The sequence below is a fragment of the Azolla caroliniana genome, unplaced genomic scaffold (genome assembly GCF_043228905.1).
Source record: "Azolla caroliniana isolate FFs.n. ecotype wild unplaced genomic scaffold, voAzoCaro1.0.p SCAF_5, whole genome shotgun sequence".
NCBI classification, from domain to species: Eukaryota; Viridiplantae; Streptophyta; class Polypodiopsida; order Salviniales; family Salviniaceae; genus Azolla; species Azolla caroliniana.
In genome coordinates this window covers 5,553,737-5,567,930 of record NW_028230440.1, presented here as the reverse complement: position 1 = coordinate 5,567,930, position 14,194 = coordinate 5,553,737, and the positions used below count along the sequence as shown (strand labels likewise).

Sequence of the window (14,194 nt, the reverse complement as noted above, 5' to 3'; positions counted from 1 at the left end):
ACAATTCACATGTTCACATCTTGATATTTATTCTGGAGAACAGCTTTACTATGTATCAGCATTCTATGTATGAGAAAAAGGCATGTATTTGATTTAGTCAAAACAATTAGTTAGCTAAAATTTTGATTGATAAGCTTTAATGTGAAAGTAGCAAAGAGAACAATACCATCCAACTCGCCATAAAAACAATAAATATAAATTCCATAGCTTAAAAGAGAAAATAGACAATTCACATGTTCACATCTTGATATTTATTTTGGAGAACAGCTTTACTATGAAACCGTTCAAGCACCCTAGGACAAGTTTTATACCTAAGAAACATAAACTATACATTTACTACTCGTGATCATATTGGGCTTCTCTTCTTACCAAACAGGGTTTGAAATAACTTGACTTGCCAGTAATTTGAAATTTTATTTATATATAGGTGTATGTATCCAATTCCGTTGTTCACAATGAGATATTTTAGTTTATACCCGATGGAGTTCTCACTCGAATTCAGATTTCTAACGAACAGAAAATATTTTCCAAACAAACATGTTCAATGGATACAAGATCCAAATTTACAATCAAGGACAGTGAGTACCCTTATTTATTCTACTTTTGCTTGCTTCTTTTAGAAGAAATGTTCAGATTCTCCTAAAATAAAGTCACACCTAGGAGCATAATTAAGCTCTTACAGTGATGTTCTAAATTGACCAGATTAATAAGGAAAATTTTCTCGACGAGACCCACTCAAGCAGACACTTCAATGTAATCAATGGCTTGCTTACAGATCCCCGTCATGCTAGCTTCCGGACCATACACCTAAAAACAACAAAAAAACCAAAGTAAGATTAGTAAAAAGGGACCTCATAACTTGTACAAAGAATCAGAAGGACAGTCTGCATATACCTCAATTGGCACGTTGATCTCATTGCTCAATGCTCGCATCTTTGCAAGACCCTGTTCCCAATTTGGCCCACCTCTCCGCACATACACTCGCAACTTACTCTCTTTCATTTGGTTTTGCTGTACATGGAAAGATAAGTTTCCTAAGATCCTTTAACGCACATGATAAAAATCCATGTTTTCGGCCACATGTAAAGTTCATGACTTCTCTCACCTTCTCACGCATTGCTCTAATGATACCCCCAAAAGTAGCAGCAACATCTGTAAAATTAGCAATGCCTCCACCGACAATGAGGGCCCTTGGACGACCATCAGGATTGGCTGTGGCACACTGATATCAAATATCCATCTTTTGATTAACATTTTGTTTCTAAAAGAAAAAACAACAAGATATGCAAAATGGTTCAGTTTTTCAAGGTTTTAGAGTTCAGCCTACATCCAATAGCACTCTCGCATAGTGAAGAACTTCGTCTTCCTTTGGAGCACCACTATACTCAGCATAGTTACCAAGGTCAGCGGCATAACCCAAGTCTCCCACCTGCATACAATTCATTTGTATGTTAGGTTCATAGGGGAGTGAAATAAATACATGGAAATATTAAGTGAAGCATAGTACAGTTAGGTTTCCTTACTGTATCGGCATAGATGACACTTGCACCTCCACCTGCAACCATCGTCCAAATGCGTGCATTTGGGTTCAATATTGCCAACTTCAAGGATGCACTAGTCTGTGCTCGGAAGACAAAACAAACAGCAATGTCACACCAACAAAAAAAGTATCATTACAACATTTTACTAAAGCAAATAAAATGAGGCAATCTGGAATATACTTTCTCATCCATAGCATATACTAGCTTTTCTGATGGACTCATGACCCTTCCAAATGGCAGTGGGAATTCCACATTACCCCACCTGCATTATTTTCAGTGCCAACTTAGTGTTAGTTAGCATGACCAATAACTAAACATTTCAATAATCGTAGAGTTTTCCAAAGACCATCATTACTTCTGAAAGTTTTTGAAAGCTGCAGTGTCATCAAGTTCCCCCCGCATGTCAAGAGGAAACGGCTCCCCCCCAACAAGAGTGAAAGGGTTCATCTCCAAGAATGTGAAGTCAAGATCTGTTAGCAGAAAGTAAGTATTTTCAGCCAAAACATCGCTAAGCATCTGACTATAAGAGATCCTCTCCTCTGTCTATATTGCAAAATTGTAGCAAAATGGCATCACCTTCAAAAACCGAGAATACACCTTTGATAAAGGCTTCAATTTTTGGTCGGATCTGAATATGGAAATCATTAATTGACATCAGAAAACATGAAGAACCAAGAATTCTCAATAATAGAAAATTAACACCAAAGACGATGACCTACCTCCAAAGAAAGAGTGGCAATGAGAGGGGCGACAAGTTTAGTACTCAAAGGCTGCGCAGTTGGGACGAAAACTTGCTTCACCTGTGCATCAATTACTAGTATATATTACTTACTGGCCAATTTCAAGAAACGAACAAACATGGGATCTTGTATGCATTTATATCATGCAGCATTTGGAGATCTCATTTATTAGATGAGGTGGAGCCTAATTCCTTTACCTTGTCCCAGTTCTCCTCAATATCAATTCCTCCGCATTCAGAGAAACTAACTGTCACACCCAGGCGCTCAGAGACAATTGAGAAATAGTACTCATCATCGTGAGGCACGAACGGTTCCACGATGAATGTGGTGATAGGGGCTTTGGCTCCACCCATTTCAACCTATGCAAAACCAAACAAGAAGCAGTTTAGTAGATTTCAATTCAGATACCAAAATCAACAAGGTGCGTATCCATCTTCTAGAAGATTATAGCAAGATGGGATCCAAAAATCAACTACGAAACCTCATTTACTAGATTTCAATTACTCTGCCTTATACTCCCATACACACCTCTTTTCCGAGGCGGTCTTTCACAAACGCCTGGACTCCAGCGAGATCCAAATTGAGAGCAACCTAGACAGCAACCAAAAGTAAATAAAGACTGGGAATTTCATAAATAAATCTATATACCCTAGAAGAACGAAAGAAAGAAAACATAAGCATATATAGATAGAGAAATATAAATACCAGTCCGCTCTTCCCTCTCTTGCCAAAGAGCATGTCTGGTTTGACGACGAGCTTGGTGGAGTTGAGCCATGGTTCCCTGCTCACCAGCTCATCAAAGTCTGTGGATTGGGTCACCTTCACTCAGTCACATGAATGGAATGGGATCAGATTCATCACCACAAGCATGTATAATGCGTGCGTATGCACACACACACACACACACACACACACACACATATATATATATTCACATGAATGAAATTGGATCAGATTCATCACCACAACAAGCATGTATAATGCGTGCGTATGCACACACACACACACATATATATATATATTCTTATGAATGAAATTGATCAGATTCATCACTGCAAGCATGTATAATGCGTGCGTATGCACACACACACACACACACATATTCTTATGAATGAAATTGGATCAGATTCATCACTACAAGCATGTATAATGCGTGCGTATGCACACACACACACATATATATTCTTATGAATGAAATTGATCAGATTCATCACCACAAGCATGTATAATGCGTGCGTATGCACATATATACACACGCACGTATGTGTATGTGTATGTGTGTGTATGCACGTGTGTACCTGTGCGGATTTGATGGCGAGGGAGATGTTGGCGAGCCTCTGGAGGTGTTCCTTGAGGATCCTCTTCGAGTCGTACTCTCTGATCTTCTTCCTGGCCATTCGATCGATATGGATTCCTCTGCTGCAGCTGCTGTTGTAGGACAAGTAGACAGCTGAGAGCGGATGCAGAGAGACAGAGATCGATCTAAGGTCTGGTCTAACCAAGAAAGCCCACAAACAAAGAAATCTGAGAGAGAGAGAGAGAGAGAGAGAGAGATGGATCTGTACTTAATCTAGCTTAACTACTGTGCAGTCTTTAGCTTTGAAGTTATAAATAATAAAAAACCCAGATGGGGCAGACAGAGGAGTCCAGTCCGTCTGGCTGACTGGTCTCAATCTCTAGAGCACAACAGAGGAGACTCTTCTTCTTCTTCTTCTTCTTCTTCTTCTTTTTCTTCTTCTCCTCTGTTCTGTTCTTGTATGTATGTATATGTGGGTGATGGGTCAACATAAGAGTCTGTGCAGGGGCCCCTTCTTCCAATGCAATGCTATGGTCCGGCTTCGATTTGTCCCCGTGCTTCCGGCCCTTCCATCAACCAACCTCTTCCATTCATCCCCGGGCTGGTGTCCAATTCCAAGGGCCACACTTTGTCCTCGTCCAATGGCCTCTTGGAAGTTCACCCACTCCCTTCGTAGGTGATCGGGATTGTTGCACCACATCATCAATCTTTCCGCAGTTGCAGAACCCCGGTTGTTACGGGCATGACCATATAATATCCCGTGTTGAGAATGTACCGTAGTATTCCATACATGTGGATACAAATGTGAGGGTTAAACGAGAGTGTAAAGAAGGGGAGGATTACTTTTAATCCTCGGGATTGAGACAACCCATTACGCCAAGTGTGAACTTGCTTGGGGGCCTTGGGTCTGGCTATAAATATCAGGCCTAGCTACCCTCATTTGAGGATCTCTTGACTACATCGAGACTCTATTCTTGTGGTGGGTCAACTCTTGTAGCGAGCGCGCCAGCACCAGGTACGACTCGACGCCACGACGATGGTATGGGGCGCCGATCAAGGCTTGAGTCTGTCTCGATCCCTTCGCTCGAGGGTGGTCGGGTGGATTGACACCCTTCTTTCTCTCTCCCCTTTCTTATTAATCTATCTTTGTTATCCGTATCATATGCTTACTTTAGATCTAAGCTCTAACACCGGTCTTGAGGGGGGGTGACCACCGTCTCTCCTTCCTTGTGATATCTGGAGGTCCCACACCATCTTTGTGAGCTCTTCAATGGTCGATCCTCCCACTCGGTCCTTCCCACCACATTTGTCGTAGGCCCCATTCCTAGTTTTCTAGACTCCTCCTTTTCTAGGGCTCTGGGAACTCCCGCAAGGTGTGTCTCTCTTCTAATGGACATTTGGCAGATCGTGGAGGTTTTATTGTGTAACCATTGACGTCGCTTGTCGAAGCGGCTAGATGCCCTTCTTACGACGACCCAATCCATGGTGATCGCGTCTTCATTCTCGAGTAGAGAGCCGACTTTCTCTCGTCTTGCACTCCAACACTTTGAGAAATAATAGAACTTTACTCGTATTGAGCATCGTTATATTGTGTGTCACAAGCCGAACGAAATGCTTCTCAAACTCTTGAAGTATCGTTATTGTGTTTCTCCCCTTCCTAGGGAGCTCGACCCAATCCATTAGGTCTTTCTTGGTCATCCTTACGCTTCTAAATCGTACTCTTCAAGCACCCCTCTATCAAACTCCACTCAATAGCGACTCTTTGCAATCATCTCAAGTATCTCCCCATGGAGACTCGACGTTACAACTCTTGCAAAGCCACTAAGTTGCTTTGCTTTGGGAATGTCCCTCATCAACATCTCGGCTTTGTATGCCTCTAGGTAGCGTGAGATGTCTTTTTCATTGAATTGGCTCGTCATTCTGATGATTGTCCCTATGACTCGGTCTAGGCTGATCGTGTTTTCCCTTTCTTGCATTGTTTCGTCCATGACCACAACCATCATTGTAGTGAGATCCTCTCCTTGCATCTTGATTTTTCCCTTGCCACGTTATCGTAGGGATTTCTAGCTACGGTGAGAAAAAACCGGGTGGATCGGGCAAAGTAGGCAATGTGCACCGTGTGCACATGTACATTTGTTAAATGTGTGTACAAATAAAAAGGAAAAGGGAAGGGTGCGAAATGCGGTGCCGATACAGTTAATAAGTGTCATAAGTGCACTTGCATACATAGTGGGGTGTGAAAGTGAGGGTGTTTAATGTACTCTCATCAATCACCGCTCCGGATATCGAGGCAAATATCCCCTCGAAAAGGGGATATTTGATTGACTTGTAACATACCTCCCTACTTGTGCTATAAAAGGAGGGAGGGGTCTCTTGTGAAAGGGTTCCCATTTTTGGAGTTTTCCCTGTTTTGTTTGGGTTCCCCAATCAGGTTTTCTGTTTCGTGTTTGTTTAGTTCACCGATCGGAGTTTGTATCCTATTCATGTTAGTCTACTAGGGTTTGGGGGTTCCATTTTGGTTTAGTGTTTAGTCGGGTCAGAGCTCATATGCTCTGAGGGTTTCGGTTCTGCTCTATCTTTTTTGCAAGACCCCACTCTGTGCGATGAGCCTGAGAGCTCCCCGACTGACGGCTTGGCAGCAGACAATTGCTGTAATCTGGTATGTTCACTCTGGCACAAATTCGGAGGTGTATTCAGCGGTTCTTTTATATATATATATAAAGGGTTTTCTACATCTGTCTTTGTTTGTGTCGAACTGTTTTTGTTCTTTCAGTTTCTATATATAAACCATGTGTTAAGGAAGTGGTGCGCGCACGTTCTCTCTCTCTCTCTCTAGGTCAAAATTGGCCTCTTTATGGACGATAAAAATTCTAATTCTAATTCTAAGTCTAATTCTCTCTCTCAGTTGCTTTCAATGTGAGTTTGGAAACGATCTGGTTGGCGTCACAGCCGGCGTATCCGGCACCGACGAAACTTGGTTGTCCCTCTTCCTTCTCTCTCTAGTCCCAAACCCCGGTGGTCCCGCCCCATTTTGACACACGTGTTAAGGAAGTGGTGTGCGCACGTTCTCTCTCTCTCTCTCTAGGTCAAAATTGGCCTCTTTATGGACGATAAAAATTCTAATTCTAATTCTAAGTCTAATTCTCTCTCTCAGTTGCTTCCGATGTGAGTTTGGAAACGCTCTGGTCAGCGTCACAACCGGCGTATCCGACACCGACAAAACTTGGTTGTCCCTCTTCCTTCTCTCTCTGGTCCCAAACCATGGGGGTCCCGCCCCATTTTGATACATGTACGCACGGATTTCCACGACATCTTTGGTGAACCTGACGTGAAGGGGCAGCAATGGAAGATGGAGATGGAATACAATGTTTTCACTGACATAATGGCGAAGGTAGTGATGGAGTTCGGACAAGCGACAATGAGACGAGAAGCGGCACAACAAGCTGTCAAGAGCGTGGTCGATCGAGTCGACCAATTCAACGGGGACAAAGTCCCATTCTATTTGGAAGCCTACAATGCGGAAATGGTGACGCAAAATGTAGATGAGATGTTGAGGTTGGAATTCTTCTGTCATGTGGTAGCCATCTGGATGCACACAAGGGTAAAGGAGCTCTGAGAAGCTCATAGTTCGTGGGAGGCCTTCGAAGAGGCGCTCTTGGAGGCATACGAAGGTGGGAGGCCGAAAAGTCGGGGTCGGCATGACTTTGATTAGTGGGTAGCGTCGGCGAAAACCCACTGGGGCGCAACGATGGCGTTCCTGGAGTTCAAGCGGCGCTTTGTTCGGCTCCCGGAGTGGGAACAAAGACTAGTGGGGATGGATAAAGTCTTGTTGTTCGTAAAGTCGATCGACTGGAAGGAGTGGATGGCCATCGAGATCAAGCTTGAAAACGACGACGAAGCATCCTAGACCTTAAGAAGGCGCCACCTTGGGTTGGGACAAACCAGTCCCAACAAGTAGTCCCAAGGGACCACCCAATGGCTAAGTCCCAACGCCTAGTCCCAATGACCATATTTGGCCTATATAATGAGGATCACTCCTCATTTGCAACCCATTCTCTGATTCACTCTTTCGAGTTTTGAATTTTGGGCCGATCATAAGATTTTCTCTTTATATTGATATATGAGCATGTTTTGTGTATGTTTTAAAGACCCCTATGAAATAGGGGCATAATTGTATAAGTACACCTACTTCTAGCTAGCCATATATTGTCATTTAGTAGTTTTCTTAGACCATGGTCATTTGATGGATGTACTCAAGTGCCCACATTTTGCTTCTTAAAGTCAAGAGACAAATAGTGCAAGAAGTGATTATGTGTATGGAACTAACTAGTGTTCATGAGAATCTATTTAACAAAAGATAAATAAGTTTTTCTTTTCCAAAAACAAAAAAGATAATATCATTATATCATTACAAACTAGTTTGTTTGGGAAAGACTAATTAAGTAAATTTGTTTGGGAAAGAATCATGTAGTTATTGATCAAGTGCTGAACCAAAAGGGAATCATGAGAAATACCTTGGATTTAAATTAATGCAAAAAGAAAAGCATACGCACATCATTGCAAACTCAATGATTTTGCAACAAAGACAATTTGGGATATGCCTTGACAACTAAGGGAGTTTCTAACTTTACGATAATCCCAAATGACTCATTGAGTTTTGGTTCATTACAAGCCTTCCACTCAAAATTGTGAAGCAAGTTGGCCAAAATAAATTCAGTGGTTATGAGTGCTAGAGGTGACCCTGGGCACATACGTCTTCCTGAACCAAAAGGTAGGAAGTCAAAGTTTACTCCGCGCATGTTAATCTTGTCATGGTTTAAAAATCTTTCAGGAAGAAATTGTGAAGGATTATCCCATACATTTGGATCGTGTCCTATTGCCCACACATTTACGTATACTTGTGTATCAGCAAGAATCTCATAACCAAATAGTTCACATGATTGTGTTAGCTTACGTGGTAGAAGCAATGGTATAACTGGATGCATCCTCATGGTCTCCTTTACTACAGAAGATAAATAAGGCAAATTTGGAAGATTTGATATATCAACCGGTTTTGTATCTCCAACAACTCTCATGAGTTCACTTTGTAAAAGTTTCATTTTCTTTGGATTAGCTAGCAACTCTGCAAGTGCCCATTCAATTGTGATAGAAGACGTGTCAGTTCCTCCTACAAACATGTCCTGGTTAAAAAAGAAAGAAAGCTAATGTGAAAATTTTATAATCAAGGAAAAGAATATGGTAGTAGATTAGGTTCCATTGAGCTAATGTTAGTTCATGCACTATGACATGGTTTCAATCGATTAATCAACATGAAAATTTTAATATCATGTACTAATTTGATGCAACATTTTAATTTGTGAACCCCATGTTGTGTTATATATATGTGTGTAGAACCCCAAACCCCAAAAACCACTCATTAATTTGGATTATATGCATATGTGCACACAATCTCAGATATATCTATAAACACATGTGCATGCACACATACAGGAATTGTCAAGCGTAAATAGGCAATTTTCTATGTGTGTTAACCAATATATCGACATCATTAAAATGGTTCACTCATGCGTAGTCTAATGGAATTTAATTTAGCAAGTATATACATATAAATTAACATGCACATGACTATGCATCCACGATAATGATTTTAAATATCATACCACTAAGGTTGATACTATATTATCATCGGTGATTTCAACATCTTCATCTTTGATAGAGAGGAGAATATCAAGGAAATCCACATTTAGAGGTGTTGTATTTTTCGCCAAATTGTCTCGATGTTCACTAATGATTTCTTTAAAATGATTGTGAAGCTTCGAGGAGACATCTTTCATGCGTCGACCGCAACTCTTTACATATGATAAAATCGAATGTATGCTATGTCATGAAATTAAAGGTAAAAAGAAAACGCTAAAGAGAACAAGTTTAAATCCATAAAACAAAATTTAAAGATACTCACTTGGAGATCCAACCATGCTAAAGAGGGAATAACATCACTAATATTGATCACACCTATGTATTCAATAGCTTTGACTAACAACTCAACAAAGCTTTCTTGGTGTTGTTTGCTAGACTTAATCTCATCTAATGTCTTTCCCAAAGTCATCCTTGATATAATGTTGTTAGTGCACTTTTGAAGGCTATTGCGAATGATGAGATTATGACTAGATCTAACATTGTCTACCATGGAGGATAACATGGCATGCACTTCTTCGCATATGATAGGCCTAGACAAAAAAATTAAAAATAAGTTTAGTGTTTAACAAATTGAACCCAAATAACTCATAATATGTTATTTTAACAAGACATCTACTTGAGTGTGTTGGTGAAATTTTTGAAGTGTTAGGGGTATGAATGCAAAAAGGAACACCTAAATGTGATGAGGTTCTTGGGAGCAAAGAGTTGGGTGGTGCACACACGTCGTAGGAGCTTCCACTTGGATCCAGGGTTTGAGAATGCGATGCCAGGGGAGGGTGAGCTGGCAAGGATGGAGGTGGCAATATTGGGTGCACGTCCCGAGAAGATCTTATCGTGCTTCTGGAGGACAAGAGATGCGATGTCGGGCGATGACACTACCAAGAGCCGTTGTGATCCACCAAGTCGGAGTTCTAGCAATGGCCCATATCTTTTGCTCATCTCGCACAATGCTTGGTGCATTGGGAGGTTTCGAGTCATCATCATGAGATGGGGTAGGTTCCCAATGATGGGTAATGCCCATCTATGCGGCCCGGGTGGAGACAATGGCCTTGTGGATGTCCTCATCCATTGGTCGATGGTGCCAATGGCTAGCATAAATAATACCAATATTCGGACTAGCATCCCTCTGACAACAACTAGCGTTGCAGCCATAAGTAGTGTGAATAAAATCGTGATAGTATTATTCATGTCTTGAAAATGAAGAAGGAGCTACTTGGAAAATGGGAACCATTTGTTTAAACCTATATATGTTGCCATAAATTAACTATCCTATTGCATACCAATCAATTCACACATGGATCCGCTCTACCCTTCATATCCTCTATAGGCCACATAATTTCTACTTGATATCTTCTTCACATGCCCTATAATACACATTAATTCTTTTGGAAACTTGTGAAAAGTGTAAAAAATGACAAATTGATGGTACAACATATTCAAGAAAAAGAGCAACCAAGATGATGAGACTATTTTGGCATTTTTGTGTGAGCATTAGAAAATATCAAACCTATGGTGTACAAGACACTCTCTTGTCATGATATAGAGGATCTTATGGGGTGTAAATGTGGCTATTGTATCCCTTATAAAGCTCACTTGCTATACTTTGAAGTAGAGAGTAGCCCTATATTCAAATGCCCATATAAGTGCCATAGTATGGTTGGTGCATATGGTAATTGGTGGTGGAATGCATTGTTGGGTGGTCATGAATGCTTCAAATTGTAGCACAATTCTAGCTCCTCATCCACAATATCATATAATCATTCATCTCTGATGCTCCATTGTCGAATTTATGATTATGACTATGAGAAGTCATAGCTCTTATAATGTAAACTAGCATTGGGGATGAGAAAATGTGTTAATTGAGTATGTCCCATCAATTTCCTTGTAGGTGTCCCAATTATGTAAGTGCAAGAGCATTGCAATTTCCATTAATTGTATGATTCCTCTTTCCATTTGGTTGTCACTATATCAATCCGACACTTTTCTTTCTGAGTGTTGTCTTGAGCATCAATAGTATATAGCTCAATAGATTTGCCACATTTCATCTCTTGAACCATTTGTGTGTGTTATTTCAACCACGTGGCACTGCTGGCACATACTTGTGTTATTCACTAGGAGATATGTCTTAGTCCATTTACATTAGGCACATACTTGTGCAGTCTCATCAAATTGTATTCTAGTTCAATGAGTTACACTCTCGTTTTGAGGATTATAACTAATTTAGGTCCTTGTCCCATGACTTGAATTCCCAATGCAATGAAAGACATGACAATTTGTCAAACTTGCTTTTGATAAGCACTCTAGGCACAACCTGCTTTCCCAATTATATTGTTTGAACCCCACAAAGGAATCAAAGGACACACAACACAGAACCAAATCTTTGTTAATCTTTATTTCAATGGTTGATATTGCATTCGGATCGGAAGAAGTGACAATAACTTACTCAACAAATTTTCTATATAGTGGACCCCATTTATTGTTTGTTATTGCTATTTGGTTTGATACCCCAGAAAGGAATAAAGTGATACCTAATGGTTGCCATAAAAATGTTTATGGATCAATAAATTGTAACCTTCATTGAGTCGCAAACGTGAAGGTTAAATTGGACGCCTATTCAACTGCTCAAAGACGATATCAATTGATGCATGAATAGAATAGATAATTTTATTGTCTATGATGAGGTCAAATTTGACTAATGGAACCAAATCACCATATGTTGTATATGTCTCCTTCCTTAAATGAAGGGGGGTTACTATTCTCTTCTTTTTTGTAGTAACACTTTTATTACTAGTGGGAAACCTCAAAGTGATGTGAAAACCCACAAAGAATAAAGAAAAATATACAAGTGTCAATTAGGCACTAAAGAGCTTAAAAGCACTCAAACTATAACGACATGTCATGTCATTGAAGTGCAATAAGTGATCTTGGTCATTTACCACATCTGCAATTGATTTTAGCTCCGTCTTTCCTAAAAAATAAGCTTTCCTAGGCTCTTGTTCAGCTAGTGACTGTGGGAATATAGCTCACTCCAGTGTAAGCTTTCGAGGCGTAAAGGGTTCCCTGATTTTGAATTCCTACCTCTCCATTTTATGTGGTGCAATACTTCCTTCCAGCGCTTTAGAAGCTTTGAGCTAAATGGACAACCTTTGATGTGCCTGTCAAGCTTTCCAAACATAAAATCCCAATGGTTAGTATCCCATGAGCCAAATGACTTGGTTTTCAAATGATCAAACATATCAGATAGCATTCTTGCCTAAGGCAATGTTTTTTTAGCAAATTTTGGCAATAAAGTAGCTTTTCTAGCCAACATATGCAAATGCAAATCAAGAAATTTTAACCATCCACTCAATCATGGAGTGCATATCTTCTCTAGTGATAGGAGTTGTATACCTCAATGCGACTACTTAGAGCACCAAAAGCTGCTTATGATTTTAGAGTTAATCTTTTGTATAATGTGTTTCAGCCAATCAATCATAAATAAGTAATACTGCATGTAAACCATCAATATAGATTGCACTATACTCAATCTGATATGGAGTGGCCATGTTGCAATCTTCCAATAGCTTAGCTTTTGTCTCACTTTTTGCAGAACCCATTCAACCTTTCTTTTCCCTATTGCATTCCATCCCAAGGGATAACCAAGATGTCTAACCATTTCATTTGGCCTAACAACTTGACCTAGCCACAGAAGTTGATGCCAACTATATAGCGTCAAGGGTAGAAGTTTGGAAACTATTCTCTAGTTAAAACTCTCTATGTGCAAATAATGCATGCACCTATGTGCTTGGCCTTGGTGGAAATTTGAGTATGACACTGGCATTATCATGCTTGTTTAACAATTCATCATATTTATGCAAATGACATTATATGTTGATCAATAAAACCTTCATGACCCCATCAAGGAAGGTTAAATATTGGTTGCCTATTTAACTTCTCAACCACAATATCAATTGATTCATGAATAAAATATATATTTTATTGTCCACAATGAGGCCAAATTTGACCAAATCAACAAACCATGTTGTATTTGTCTCCTCCCTATAAGAAGAGGGTTATTGCTCTGTAGTTAAAACTCTCGATGTGTAAATAATGCACACACACATGTGCTCAGTCTTCTTGGTGAAAATTGAATATGACACTCACATTATCATGCATGTCTAACAATTTATCATATTTCTCACAAATTACCTTATATGTTGAGCATGCCATACATAAATGATATTCATCCTCCACAAGGTTTTCATTGCACACCTTGCACAACTTTATATTTGGGTGATGATACCTGGTGATCTTCAAGGATCACTAAGGTAGTGAGATATGATTGGATATGTTATAACTTATGACATTTCTTCCTTGTATTGGGTTTAGATGTCCTTTCATAATGCTACACAAGAGACGGTCCCTTGTTATAGTCTTTAGTTTTAACAATGTAAAATATTCATCATGGGTTAAATATATATAAGAAACATGGGCATATTGTAATTTGTGGAAGATCATATTGTAATTTGTGGAGGATTACCCTTTATTAGTTAAGAATATTTAATGATCATTATGTTTGTAATGTGAAATTGACTCTTTAGAGTGTCCAACTTGTATAAAAGGTCAAGAGCTCTTACGTAAAATGGGCCCTAAGGAAGCCCTAACTTTGGGTTTACCCATTGAACCAAATTAAACAACTTACAGAAAACAAAAACCAAACCAAACTATTCATGAACTGTCAAGCCTCTTAAACCAAACCATTAAAGGAAAAGGTAAACCAAACCATTAAAGGAAAAGGAAAAGGTATCAAGTAGATGTTGTTCCATGCAATGTCCTTCTCTTTTGTTTTCATCCATATCTCCCCAAGTTTTGGGAGATGGCTACCAAAAATTAGATATTTTCTTTTAGATGGAGTTGGATCATCAACATTGGAAGCTAGT

General features: G+C 39.8%; 2 protein-coding genes across 2 annotated transcripts; both read right to left on the bottom strand.

Annotated features, from left to right (window-relative positions):
- Window positions 1-503: 503 nt before the first annotated feature.
- LOC147863876 (ATP-citrate synthase alpha chain protein 3-like) lies at window positions 504-3,842 on the bottom strand. Its single transcript, XM_087319589.1, has 13 exons — window positions 3,580-3,842; window positions 2,987-3,100; window positions 2,810-2,872; window positions 2,479-2,640; window positions 2,261-2,341; window positions 2,118-2,169; window positions 1,897-2,011; window positions 1,722-1,803; window positions 1,524-1,619; window positions 1,328-1,429; window positions 1,106-1,222; window positions 895-1,011; window positions 504-807 (listed from the first exon to the last, which is right to left on the bottom strand). Exons 1-13 carry the CDS (start codon window positions 3,676-3,678, stop codon window positions 736-738), a joined length of 1,272 nt encoding a protein of 423 aa, XP_087175715.1. The 5' UTR covers window positions 3,679-3,842; the 3' UTR covers window positions 504-735.
- A 4,234-nt stretch (window positions 3,843-8,076) lies between these two features.
- Window positions 8,077-10,457, bottom strand: LOC147863875 (cytochrome P450 76C1-like). The gene is made up of 4 exons (XM_087319163.1): window positions 9,949-10,457; window positions 9,538-9,805; window positions 9,239-9,427; window positions 8,077-8,758 (listed from the first exon to the last, which is right to left on the bottom strand). The coding sequence occupies exons 1-4, from the start codon at window positions 10,425-10,427 to the stop codon at window positions 8,144-8,146; spliced, it is 1,551 nt and encodes a 516-aa protein (XP_087175289.1). The 5' UTR covers window positions 10,428-10,457; the 3' UTR covers window positions 8,077-8,143.
- Window positions 10,458-14,194: the final 3,737 nt, after the last annotated feature.